Source organism: Neodiprion virginianus, chromosome 2 (assembly GCF_021901495.1).
Source record: "Neodiprion virginianus isolate iyNeoVirg1 chromosome 2, iyNeoVirg1.1, whole genome shotgun sequence".
Classification (NCBI taxonomy): Eukaryota; Metazoa; Arthropoda; class Insecta; order Hymenoptera; family Diprionidae; genus Neodiprion; species Neodiprion virginianus.
This window is the reverse complement of record NC_060878.1, coordinates 14,487,550-14,501,009: the sequence shown is the minus strand read 5'-3', so window position 1 is coordinate 14,501,009 and position 13,460 is coordinate 14,487,550. Positions and strand designations below refer to the sequence as shown.

The 13,460-nt window shown below is 44.9% G+C and overlaps 1 protein-coding gene and 1 long non-coding RNA gene across 7 annotated transcripts in view; one reads left to right on the top strand and one right to left on the bottom strand.

Annotated features, from left to right (window-relative positions):
- The window catches only part of LOC124296951 (unconventional myosin-XVIIIa), an 84,560-nt gene extending 71,103 nt beyond the window's left edge, over nt 1–13,457 (top strand). For 3 of the 6 annotated variants that reach the window (XM_046747430.1, XM_046747431.1, XM_046747434.1), the window contains 11 exons: nt 5,629–5,757; nt 5,892–6,035; nt 6,180–6,269; nt 9,639–9,998; nt 10,165–10,319; nt 10,694–10,817; nt 10,902–11,356; nt 11,454–11,766; nt 12,265–12,528; nt 12,609–12,946; nt 13,056–13,457. In XM_046747430.1, coding sequence (XP_046603386.1) covers nt 5,629–5,757; nt 5,892–6,035; nt 6,180–6,269; nt 9,639–9,998; nt 10,165–10,319; nt 10,694–10,817; nt 10,902–11,356; nt 11,454–11,766; nt 12,265–12,528; nt 12,609–12,946; nt 13,056–13,062 — 2,379 coding nt within the window. In that variant the 3' untranslated portion in view covers nt 13,063–13,457. Of the gene's footprint in view, nt 1–1,864; nt 5,061–5,628; nt 5,758–5,891; nt 6,036–6,179; nt 6,270–8,074; nt 9,525–9,638; nt 9,999–10,164; nt 10,320–10,693; nt 10,818–10,901; nt 11,357–11,453; nt 11,767–12,264; nt 12,529–12,608; nt 12,947–13,055 lie in introns of those variants that run through there. The other 3 variants (XM_046747432.1, XM_046747435.1, XM_046747436.1) reach the window with 3 other exon arrangements.
- The window catches only part of LOC124296964 (uncharacterized), a 181,690-nt gene that overhangs the window by 141,989 nt on the left and 26,241 nt on the right, over nt 1–13,460 (bottom strand). The gene's annotated exons all lie outside the window — the stretch shown is intronic.

Sequence of the window (13,460 nt, the reverse complement as noted above, 5' to 3'; positions counted from 1 at the left end):
AAAATTTCCAATCACTGAACATCACATTTTTTACAGTGCCTCAGTCGACGATTCAATATTTAGAGATCCGTCGCTTCCAATATCGAGAGTGAAGTGATTCGATCAGTTTCTCCGAAAGTCTACCGACTTGATACTAGATACTATATACTTGAATTCTTACGCCTACTTGTCGTTTTTTCTCTCTTCAATCCGCAGTTACCTCAATCGCGCATCTATACATTCGATGTAATAAGATGCTATTAGCTTTTTGCCGGTTACTTGAAACCGGTTTACACGATGAATTTAGCGAGCTTTGCATGCCGATCTTATACTCCGCTTGTATGTACTTACGTATTCAAACGACACATTACGCACAACACTTGTGGCAACAATTGTGACATTCTGTCGAAGTTTCAAATATATTATGTACTGCCATATTTCTTTACTGACCTCCGTACAATTGCCTGTGAGAAGATAGTGATTAGTGATGCGTATTTCTGAGGAACAATAATCCATCAATTCATTACAGAATGTTACTCGAACTTCTTTTCACACCATTTACTCGTTTCACAACCAAAGTGCTGTGATGTCGTCATTACCGAGTGTGATATCGACCGAATGTAAACACGTTTTGAAATTGACCAATCGAATCACAGTATAAAACTGTTTTTTTCCTCATCGCCCCCCCCCCCCCCCCCCCCCAAAACTGTTTTCATGGATTGCCTCGCGCACCGATTCGAAATTTATATCTCGCGATCTTGGCGCGATCGAGGAAGAGAGAGCAGCGAAATAACGAGAGATGCTTTGCTCATACCCGCATACTCACATAAAATATATACCTACCCAACGGTTGGAACCACATGCAATAAAACTGTTCCACTTGGGATATATTTCAATGTCTTGGCCGCGCCTTGTGACCACTTTCACTGGGGGGGGGGCTCCTCCTCCTCCTCCTCCTCCTTCACGCGGTATATTTCTATACGCCTTCGTGTCGAGATGAAGAGAAGAAGAAAAAACAGCCACGTAATTGTCTGCGTGGCCATTTTCATATCTTTTAATTTTATTATCACTACCGCCGTTTAATGAATAACGTCGCTTTGTTCAAATTTTCATTCCATATCTGTATCCATATAATATAAGCAAACCTTGTTTACCTATATAATTACTGCGATGGAATCGCATTGCGCAGGGTTATACGCTTACCATCTGCTGGTGATTCCTATGAGGCAGAGATTTTGTTCTATTTCCTCTTTTACTTCTCTATCCCTTAATCAATCTCTCTCTTCTCTCCCCTTCTCTCTCTCTCCGTCCCGTTTCCCCCCGCCTTCACCACAAGCCAGTATAACTTTTTCTCATCTTCTTACATCTTCTGCAGTCTCTATTCCGACTTCACTTCCGCTTCCCTTCGTCTAGATCCTAGACTAGACTTGAGATAATTTTTTCCACATTGTCGCCTCACTGTAAATGGTCATTACGATCCAAGAACGGAATGATATAATGGAAACCTGACAAGTTTAAGCAATCGGTGAAAATGATGAGTAACTTTTCTAATCGCAATATTGGGAAATTTTCATACGTGCCAAATTTTGCACCAATTAGTTAATTAGCAAGGATTTATCGACATCGCCTTCGAATGGATCTTGACCTCCTCCGACTTGGCTAGAAATCAGTGGCTTTCTTGGAGGACGGAGCCATGGAACTGCGGCTGGAGACAGCTACGGCAGAGTCGGAGTAACCGGTCGCGTGGACGAGAGGTTACCAATTGTGTTGGTTCTGCTTTGGCCAGGTGCGCGAGGTGGGGAAGGTGCATGAAAGACAGGGGGGCGCACCTGACTGACTAGCTCTCGGTATCCGAGATCCAAGAGCGCTCTTCCTGGACTCAGTCCGAGTTGGTGCCGCGAGCTGCAATGTCGCGGATCCTCTGCTGCTTCGACCGCCATGCCAGTTTGTCTCAGTGATAGAATCCCGGCCGAAGATTGATTATGGATTTCAAAAAAATGAGTTACAGTTGAAAACTTGCCTGCCCCCAACAGTCGTGAACTGTCGCGACGTTACGGAAGTAACGATCAAACTGTGTCCACGTGTCATTAATCGCGATTGTGAAAAGCGGTATTAAGACTGTTATTGAAAATAGTGTAATAACAACCTCAATATCAAGTCAGGCAATAAGCCAGCCGACTGTAACGGTAAACGATCGACTCACGTTAGCCACTGAGTTTCAATCAACCGTCTTATAGATTCCTTCATAGATTGAAGTATTAGATCATTAACAGTGAAGGTTGGTTGCGGTTGTTTTCCGGTGTGTTAATGTGGATCCATCAAAATCGATAGTCATGTCTTCGTACCATTGAAAACACTTGGAGCATCGGGGCTGCAACTTGTTGACCGTCCTATACGAGGGTCCAATTGTAGACTAGATAAAGCTAGCTGCTTACAAGAGGTTTCCGTGACTTGACGCTATCTAACCAACACTCGTCCGGAGTGCTGCTGATGTATTATATTGAGGCAACACACAAGCTTGACCGCGAAGCGTCTCATTCAGTGGACGTTTGTTGTTTGAGAGGAAAGTCGTAGACCTTTGATAAATCGTGGAATCAGCGTGCAACGACGCTTGCTTAGCTCGACGCAAGCTTAAGTATCGAATGACGTGTCCGATGATAGTGGCCGGTGAATAATCCACGAAATTCGATCTGATTACCAGAATCTTTGAAAGAAAAACTCTCTGTGTTCATCGCGTGTGATTGAGTGTAACGGTAATCATGGCTTCGGCGAAGGGCGTTTGCATACCAAAGTCGACGAATGGTGTCGGTCTTCAGAAATTTTACAACAATCCAAATTGGTCTCCATCTGGACCTCAGCGTCTGGCTAAAGCCAGAAGCACGTCGAACATTGCGAAGCAGATTTCATTAGCCGTAACGAATTCGCAAACACAACGACAGGATAAAAATGGCGTTGGTAACACGGCGAGTAAGCGGCATAGTATCAACGGGCCTCCGAACAATAGATCATCACCTGCAGGTGCCGTTACAAACAAAAGTGCGCGTTGCTCGACTTCATCGGCGAAGTCGGCCGCGCCAAACGTGACCGTGATACAAATATCGGGAAGCGACACCGGTTTGGCAACAAACAATTCAGCCGGTAATCCAGTTCCGGCGGTACGCTCAAACGTATCTGGAAAACCGCGTCCAAGTCTGAGCAGACTGAGTCGAAGCAGCCTGTCCCTGAGCCCGATGAAGAGCGAGCCGAAAAATAAGACCAACAAAAAAGAGAAGGAAAATTCGTGCACCATACTGGAGGACAGAGCACTTTTGAAGAAAGGTTTACTTCCGAAAAAGCCAGACGCTCTTCAAAGAAAAGGTCTCAACCGATCCACCAGCCTGTGGAACGTTCCTGTAGACTCTGCCCAGCAGCAAAATACACCTTCGAAAAACAGACATAGCATCCATGAAGGAAGCAAAAGCAACGCAATTGGAAGTGCTGGGAAAAACGAAAACAGGGGAATCCTGAATCGCACCACCAGCCTGTGGAGCGTTCCGTGCGCCGCTGGCTCGGGGAAAATGTCCAGAGCGAAATCCGTGTCGGGACTGCGACCCAGCCGAATACCACTATTCACGCAACATCTTAGCACACCAACTGCGGCCAATTGTTCTCTGGTCGATCTATCGCGAGTAGATCGTAACGCAGAGGTCAGTACATCCAAGAAGGTCGAAGACTGCGACGAGCTGGACCGATCCGTTGACGAGCACATTTACCAGAACTGTCAAGATACCGCGGTCAAGCGAGTCGACCCAATTTATCAGAACTGCCGGACGAACTTGCCAAGCCCAACGAAAAATTTACCCATTTACGAAAATCTCAAGGGCCAAGGTGCGTCGTTGGAGAGGATCGACAGTCTCAAGGAGCAAACTCCGAACGACAAAAATGTCCCGGCGAAGAAGGAACTGCTGCGCACCAAATCCGTACCGTTAGAGGTTCACGATTCCGTGGACCTGGAAAAACGTGTCAAACAGTTGATGGCTGAGCTAGACGAGGACAATGATAACAAAAGCTCGAAAAGCGTCAAGAGAGATTTGAAGATAGACCTAGAAACTTGCCGGGCGAATCTTGCTAAGAGTAAGCAGGTCCTCTCGCGAAGTCGTGATAACTTGAACAGAAGCAGAGAAGAGCTTGCACGGAGCAAGGAGAATTTGTCTCGTAGTCAAGAAACATTGGAGAGAAGCCGTGGTTTCGCGAAAAGTCACGAGAGTCTTCTTCGCCGTGGCGAGCCAGAGACAAACATCCAGGAAATACGCCGGAACTGGGAGAACCAGATTAAAAAGTCACAAGAAAAGTCGGAATCTCCGATGACAAAAAACAAACCGTCACCGAAACCAAGAATCAACACGAACACCGTGAACTTGTCGAAGAAACCACCTCCGGTACCCGTGGCAACGGATGCGCTCCTTGAAGCGAAGAGAGTAAATGGCGCGAAGAGGGTGAAGGACATCGAGCACCTCGTAAACTTCTTCAACTGTAAAAATACCACTGAAGTTGTTCAGCAGTCACCTGGGGCAAAGGATATCATTGTTCCCAACGAATGGAATAAAGAAGGGTCTGTGGCAGCTAGCCCAGCCGCTGATGAGAACAACAAGGACATGTCGAAGAAGGACAAAAACGGATACATGTCCGACGACAATTGTTCCGAAGACAGCGGCCACATGAGCAACGAGAACGACGCGGAATGGAAGGACCGTAACGAAGAATTGAAGAAATTCAACAAGAGCGAAGATTTCTTAAAGGGTATTATCCAGGACCTTGACACCAGCCTCGAAAGGACCATCGAGGTTTTTAACGCCACCCCGATAGTACAGCGCTTCATTCCCACCGCGGAAAAGAAATCGGCTAGAAAAAGTTTGTCCATATCCAGCGGAGCCAGCAGCATCGAAAGCTGGGAAGATGCAAAGTCGCAAAGCCCAAGGAGCTCCAGCGAGAGCGAAAGCTGGAAGACTACGGCTACGAAAAAGATGTCGCCTGCCTCGCCGATTATACCGTTGGCCGAAAGACAACAGGTCACCATTAAAACTACACGCTACCGTACTCAGGTAGTGGGCGCTTGGTTGTGGAATTAATTCACGCGCAGTCAAGCTAATCTTTCTCATTTTCTTACCTTCCTTTTTCTTCTTTTTCCTCCTCACGCTGATCTTGATATTTTCAGATAACGAGCTATTGAATTACTTTTATTCTTTTAAATCATGCTAACAGAAGTTTGGATCGCTCGATCCTTCTGACCGCCAAATTCGTTGACAGATCACACCGCATTCATCTTGTTTACAGTCAACTTCAACTTTTGCCAAGATTTCCCTCGGCCGTTGACCGTGGACAGCGAGTATTATTATAATTTGCAATGAAATTTTCAACAAGTTAGGGCCTTGATTTCCTCCCAATGCTCATCCGTTGTTGTTTCGTTTATTGCTTAGCATTCATTTAAATGTAAATAATCATAAGGGATGCCTTTGTATTCATGCAGCAGGTATATTAACACGTTGGTATAAATAAGAATACTGGCATAATAATATCAAGCCACACGTTGTAACTGTATCGCTTTTATCTCGCATCAAGCGAAGTGTCGTTATCTAGTTAAATTGGACGCGTGTCCATTTCCGTTGACAGATATTTTTCCGCTCTGGAGCGTTGGAACAACTCGAGTCTCAGAGGGATGAGAAGTTAACCGGTCACGTAATCTTGCTGCAAGCAAGATGCCGCGGATATCTTGCACGTCGTAAGCTCAACACCTTGAAGGTAAGCGTCGAAGCCGTTAACTGACTTTGCAATTATGCCGAATACCATGATCAAGAACCATAAAAATGATTAACGTCAACTTTTTCCGACTATTGGAAATCTTGTTGCAAATGTAAAACACTTTTATGTAACAGTTGCAAGACATGGCAGTGCGGTGTATACAAAGAAACGTGAGGAAGTTGATGTCTGTACGAGAATGGCCCTGGTGGCGTCTCTACGTTAAAGTAGCACCACTCCTCAATGTTCACCGCACCGAAGATCAGCTCAAGGCAAGAACGGTGAGTCGTTGGTTCTTCAAACGTTCTGTAGTAACTGTAGTTTTCACGTTTACATATTCAAAACTGTATTTGAATGCCAAATTACCCCGTAAAGATTTGGGAGGTAGAAAGTGCTTTGCTCACATCAATTTGATTGGTTTGCAGGAAGAACTCGAGGTCCTGAGGGCCAAGGTTGAAAGGCTGGAACAAGAGCGAAATCACCTGAAGCACGACAACGACAAATTGGAAAATAAGGTGAGTCTAAAGAAAAATACGTACCTACATATGTATCATTTTTTATCAGTATGTAAGTAGGTTGACGACAATCTATAGTCAAAACCTGTTATAATAAACTTGAATTAGCCGACACGTAGCGAGGCTTTTGTGCGTTCCAATTAAATCTTTTGAATCCGTGTAATTGAAGGCGTGAATAGATGCTGGAATCACAATGCACAGAATTCTTGGACGGTCTCCCGATCGTCAGTCGTGAAGTTCGAAGTGTCCGACGTTCAGTTAACGTTCATGTGAGAGTTGGAATAATAAAATACCGAGAGTTTTTTCGTATATTATTAACCCGTCGATACGCATATCGCGCATTTTTTTTTTTTTTTTTTTTTGCCATTTGGTATTTCGACGATGATCTGGATGTTTTCTAGTGCCGAATACGTAAGTTGCCAAATCTGTAGGATTGCATGTGAAGATCAGATAAGAACGAAATTCGTTGCGTGTTTCATAATGTGACGAGTCTACCCGGTGAAGACAGGTTCGCACTTAGCAATCAAACGAGCATTTAATTACGTGGATCTTATTTGTGGCTTTGAATACGAAATGTACGAGATCGCAAGAGCGGAAAAGAGACGGAAAAAGCTTTTATACGACGAATAGTAAATGGATACAAACCGTCCGTAACTTTTATAAGGTCTACTTGAGACGGCTTGCTATTGTCAGTTGAAGACGACGTTCTCCGCGATGATAACATTGGTTGGATGGTTAATCGGATACTTGGAAAACGTCGAATTCCATTCTCGATGAACATCCACGTGGAGGATGAATCGGCTAAACTCTTTACCTCCTCAAAAGAGTAACCAAAAAAGGGCTGAAAGTGAATAAAAACATCGGTCTATCCTGAGAAGAGGACAAGAGTACCCGGAATTGAACGACTAGTTCGTCGACCTCGTCTCGCTGTCTCCTGTTAGTAAAAGGTGACGGCTCATGGGATTCGCACACCTGCTGCACATAAACCATCGGACGTTGGATTGGCAGTGGACAGATTCAATAAGAACAAGAGACCTCGAGTTGCAGCCGGATGAACGAATAGATGGACGATAGAGGATCTTCTGCCTGACCCCTAATGATTCAGTTCATATTATTAAACTCGTGAAATGAGCTTACTTCCCGATAGCTTACATAATCAAGACTGTCGGATGCTTCATCATAAATGAAAGGAACCCCTTGAAGGTGAGCTTCAAAGGGATGTCAGGTTCGGTTGATGTTTCTCAAGTATAATTTGACACCCATCCTTTAGAAACAGAAAAGTATCCTTATTTTCAGAAGCGAATTAGAGTTTACTATCATGTTTCTCACTCCTTTGATGAGCCGTTGCAGCAACCGATTGAGGCCGTATGCGCATCAGTAAACAGATTCGACAAGCGTGTAAGAATATTCCTGGCTCCTGAGTCCCAGATTCGAAATGCTAATTTGTTGGGCCGAATTTTCTCGATGGTTGTTATTCGACAAGAAATGTAATAAGCGTCTAGCAGAACGTTTTTTCCTCGAAGTGAAATGTAGAAAAATACGTGCGCGGATACCGGCAGTTAATATTCTTTGATTGCTAGCGATTCTGTAAAATAGGAACAAACTCCTAATTAATCAGCGATCTCTGCTGATTGCTACGCGTCGTCAACTCGATTCTCTCTCCTCAATCGTGTTTTGCTTAAATGCATCTTCTCCAACCCTTCCACCCCGGAGAAGAGGGACAGCCAGTAGTTGGCCAATGGCCAATTCCGTCTGCCTTTTCTCAGAATAACTCAGAGGTGACCACCTCCTCCACCACCTCCGTTTCCACGAACGTTTTGCTAACAGTACACCTCTGGGGGTCGAAGGCAAACGGCAGTTGCAATCCACCTCTTCGGTCGGCCGGTTCTTCGAGCTATTCAAAAGTATCCCGGTTACCGAATGTCAGTATTACGCAACCGAAGTTCATCTAAAATCTGCGAATCGGACCAGCTCAAAGAATTCAGTATCACGTAACGTAACCAGTTCGTTCTCCGTTTCAATATAGCACCCTAGCTAATGCGTGATGAGTGCGAATTACATAGAACAAGACGGAGTGAGTAGTACATGTTGGATGTAAGGTTTAAAGCAAAGGAAGTGTTGATTCATGCGCCGTTTCATTCAGAGAAATTGTTTTACAACATCGTTGTAACAGTGCGACGATGTAGTCAGTGCGAGTGACAGGAAATTCTCAACAATAGGCTTACACAGAGGTCTTACAATTATGCGGACAATGCACCATCTTGTCTTGTATCATAGTACGTGACAAAAAGTACTTGAAACAACGGTCGGACGTCTCGACACATCTGTCAGACCTATACGGGCATGATGCGGCCGACGGGCACTCCTCGGCTTTCTCTTTGAATAAAAAATCTCCAATTGAGAGATTTAGAAATGCCTCTAGCGCCTACTATGTATGCTGGACCCATACCATCGCCGATGGGTTCGTGTTTCGTGGAAAATGGGTGCGGCTACAATGCAGCGAGGAGACAACAGATGCCGATCAGAAAGTCGATGACTAGTGATCTCGCTGCTGGGATCGTCGGTAATCATTCGCGAAGGCCGCCCCTTCCTCCGAATTCGTTTCAGCAAAGACCGTTGAACAAAATTGCTATAATAAAACCAAACGCATCGACAAAAATTATCAGCAGAAGCCCATCACCATGCTTATCAATCGGTTCGAAAAGCTGCAGATCAATTACTCCGGTTCTTTCCCGGTCAACAAGGTCACCGTCCGTTGGCTCGGTCAGTTCACATTCGGGAACGTCACCGATTCCCAGAAGAACGTTCCCCCAGGAGTCTATGCCCATGAATCTCGACGAACTGCAAGACAAGGAACAGGCGCCGGTCGTTTTCGATGCCAGTCTCAATTTTGTCCTAGGTATCGAGAAGCAGAAGGTTCGCCAATCCTTTCGGCCGACCGCTGCACATCTAGAGCCCGCCACCGCTTCTTCTTTTCTGTCCTCAAGGATTTCGGAGTTCCTTCAGCGGACGGATCACGTGATGGACGAGTGGAAGAGCTTGGGGCACAAGGATGAAGCGACGGAGTTTGGATCCTTGACCAGCCTACCTCACAACGACAAGCATCGTCCCTTAGGCCGAAGCCGCAGTGCGACCAATATCATGATAAAGGGTTTTCAGTACTTCAGTAGAAGCAACAGCGTCGCGAAAAGTCCCTCGGGTACTCTGTCTCGATTGTCTGAGGACAGAACGCTGTCGGAATGCGACGGTGACGAGGTAGCGAGTAAAGCATAAATTACTTTTTAAGAACTCGCGAGAGCTTAGGGGAATTGGCCGAGTTCTACGATAGTGATATTTGACCGAATGGTCTCTGTCCATTTTCTTTTCCAGTTGAGCGAAATCACCGCTGACTTCGCCGAGGAACACTCGACCTCGACCCTTGCTGCCGAACGAATCGACGCCGAGACATCGGAGCGTCTCAGGCTGGAACGTGAGCTCCAGGATGTTACCCAGGAGAATAAAAACCTCCAGCAGACAACCGAGCGACTGGAAATGGAACTGTTGTACGCAAGAGCTGCCGATCTTAACGGGGTTGCATCCGACGGTGAGGACGGCGACGAAGGAGGTGTCTACAAGCAGAGGTACGAACATGCCGTCAGGGAACTTGAATTTACCAAGCGGAAGATGGCTCAGCAACACGAAGACGACCTCGAGCAGCTGGTTGGCCTCAAGAAACAACTCGAGAAGAAGGTGAGCTTCATAGTTGTTATTAAAAATCAGGTACCACTCCCTTGCGGTACGGTTATTTTTACCAGCACCTATACCACGTCTTGGAATCAGACACCACAGCGTACCACTTGAAATATATTTCAATTTAAAAATACTAAACTAAAATCTTCATCATAATCTTCTTTAGTTGGCGGATGCCTACGAGGAGGTTGAGGAACAACGACAGGTCGTTGGTCAATGGAAACGCCGAGTGCAAAAGCTGAACGGAGAAATGCACGACTTGCGTTTGCTGCTCGAGGAACAAACGGCGAGAAATAATCTTTTGGAAAAGAAACAACGCAAGTGAGTGGAAACGTTTTCCGTTCTATACATAGTAGGTAGTCTTTCGAAAGCTCCGATAGTAAATTTAGAAATGGAACACTCTGCAATTTCGTTTTACTGCAGAGTTGATTATTTCCATTATGTGCATGATTTACATTGGTCAGTTTCTCAATTCATCAGATCTAACAAGTGTTTGGCTTTCATCCAAGCGCCACAGTACCATCACTACCGGTAAATAATTACATTGGCATACGTGATGGTCTGTGTCTGTTCGTTATTAGTTACTGGATTGAATCCAGCTTTCGATAAGAGAAATATATCACTTTTGCCTCGAAGGTATTACCAGTATCCGTAACGTGCACCATGTCAGTGTAACGTCTGTTTTTCTTTACCAGATTTGATTCTGAGACACAAAATCTGATGGATGATCTCAGACAAGAGAAAACACTACGAGAACGAATTACCAGGGAAAAAGAACTGGCGATTGCTGAGAAATTCACCATTGAACAAAACTTGAGTGTAAGTCAACTTTCAGAAACAATAGTTTAGGACATCGAAATCTCGTAAATTTTACCATATTACAAGAACATGTTGTGATAACAGGACGCCAGGCTAGAGATTGAACTGAAAGAGGAACGACTGCACAGTCTTACACAGGAGTTGGAGGATCTGACTTTCGGCGGAAAGACCGAGGAGGAAGTTGCTCAGCTGAAAAAGGCGAAACACGAACTGGAAAAGAAGACTAAGGACCAAGAAGAGGAGTTGGACGACTTTGCTGGACAAGTACAACTTTTGGAACAAGCAAAACTGAGACTAGAAATGAGTATTGAACAGCAGAGAAAAGAAATGCGGAAGGAAATGCAGCAGAGAGATGAGGAGCTGGAAGAAGTGCGCGGCAATGCGCATAAAAAACTCAAAGCTCTCGAGGCACAACTGGAGACGGAACACGAAGAGCGGACTATTCTTCTTCGAGAAAAACACGACCTGGAACGTCGGTTGGTAGCTTTCGAAGAACAGGATAGAACTGACCGCGCTACAGATGCTGAAAACATGCAAAGGTCGGTTCAATTTTCATCCATTTGAGGATTGCTGTTGAAGTTAAAAACTTCTGCGGCTCAAATAACTAACCGATCATTTTCTATTCTTCTAATGTAGACTGAAGAGGGACCTGAAAAGGACAAGGGCGCTGCTACGTGACGCGCAAACCATGTTGGAACGAACCAAAGGCGATTCTGCTGGCAAGGCTGCGCTTCGACAACTGAAAAATCAGCTGGAAGACGCTGAATGCGCTCGGGCGGTTGCCATCAAGGCAAAACAGGCGTTGGAACTTGAACTTAACGAAACCCAAGCTGCTCTTGAAGAAGCATCTCGCCTTCGCTCGGAAGCTGACGAGCGAGCTAATGTTGCCTCTAGGGAACGAGCGGAGTTACGCTCTCAGTTGGAGGAAAACGAGGAAGAACTGGCAGAGGTTGGTAAACATCTTTGTAATCCTTTTCCTTGAACATTGTCCGAAACTGGGCCTCTGATGTACACAAATGGTTTATATAGCAGTGTATGGTACTAGCCGAGTATAAGAAGAAAATATTTTAACGTACGAACATGGGTCCGTTATAAGATGTAGTTAATTAAAGTTCATCAAAAACGGGCGCTTCATCGGAGGTGTCAAACATCACAAAAATTCTTTCTATGTGTTCAGTTGGTGGCTTCAGATATTTTTCTTGGTGTTTAGCATAATCCAGGTAGCAAATGGCCGTTAGAGAATGTACACAATATCCCAGTTTCAAATAAAAAAGAGATTTAACGCGTATTAATAATATACACACCATACACTACCCACTAGTATGCATTACAATATTGTAGAAACGGGGCTCAACTCCCATAGGATTTGGTTCAAGGTTCTTTTCAAGTCATAAATCATGCTTCCAGGGTCCTCTTTACGTATTTAATAATATCGGTGTACCCTCAGGTTCTGAAGAAGTATCGAGCAGTGGTGCAACAGGTTTCCGCCGAGCAGGCGCAACTCCAAGATTCTCAGGCGCAAGTGGTAGCCTTAGAAGCCGAAAGATCGTCACTCAAAGATCAACTAACTGAACTTTCGCAGCGTCTCGAGTCCGTGGAACAGCTTGGTGACCCAACAGCAAACAGCCTAGCAACTCGAAGGTTAGAGTTCCGCACAAAGGAGCTTGAAAGTAAGCTGGAGTTGGAGCAAACTACCAGAGCACGATTGGAGGTCAGGGTTCATTTTCATCTACAGCGAAAACTACTCGTGGTCCATCTGCGTTATGAATGCTCATCTCTTTCCTTTTGCAGACCCAGATCGCCAGACTAAAGGAAAACGTGGATAAACTGCAGACCGAAGCAGCTCTTCTACGCACGAAGGAACAAACGGCGCAGGACGCGGCGAGGAGGCTGCAACGCTCCCTCAGGGAATCCCGCGATGAGGCAAGTTCCGCCGTTGCCCGGGAACACGAGACCATGAGAGCTCGACGCGACCTTGAAAAAACTTTGGAGGCAGCCGAGGCTGAGACCAAAGTTGCCCGCGACGATTTGCGTCTGGCTCTTCAAAGGATCGACGACCTCCAAAGCGCAATTCAAGGTGAATTAGACCTTGACTGCAGCGAGGAGGCGACAACCGATAACAGCGACAGGTCAGTGGCAAGGCAGTTTTGTTTATTCGAAGTGAACTTGTCGCCTATTTCTAACTGAATGAAAAACTCTTTTTTCAAGTAATATCTATTAAGCTGATGTATTTTTCAGTGATTGAACGAGTTTTCAACGCAATTAAAAACGCGATAATTACAAAATGTAAACTGAAGCTGATCAATGAGGAAGAGAAATAGAAGTACGATCGGGACGAACAAGATTTGCATGAACGATTAGACGAGGTCCCTCCCCACAGAGGCGGTTATCAAGAATGCAAATGGAATGATGAGAAACTGTCTCAAAAGAATATAACGGTATGTCGCATTCTCAACTTTGGCGAAATATAAAGTAACATGTATTAATTAGAGACCGTATAGAATTGATTATGTACTATTGCTGTGTGATTGCGAAGACAGAAGTGATGAATGCAACTATTAGAGCGTTATTTTTACTATTCTTAGTGAATAATAAAATCAAACAAAAAACTAAGTAAATAAAAAAGCAAGCTGAAATATGTTT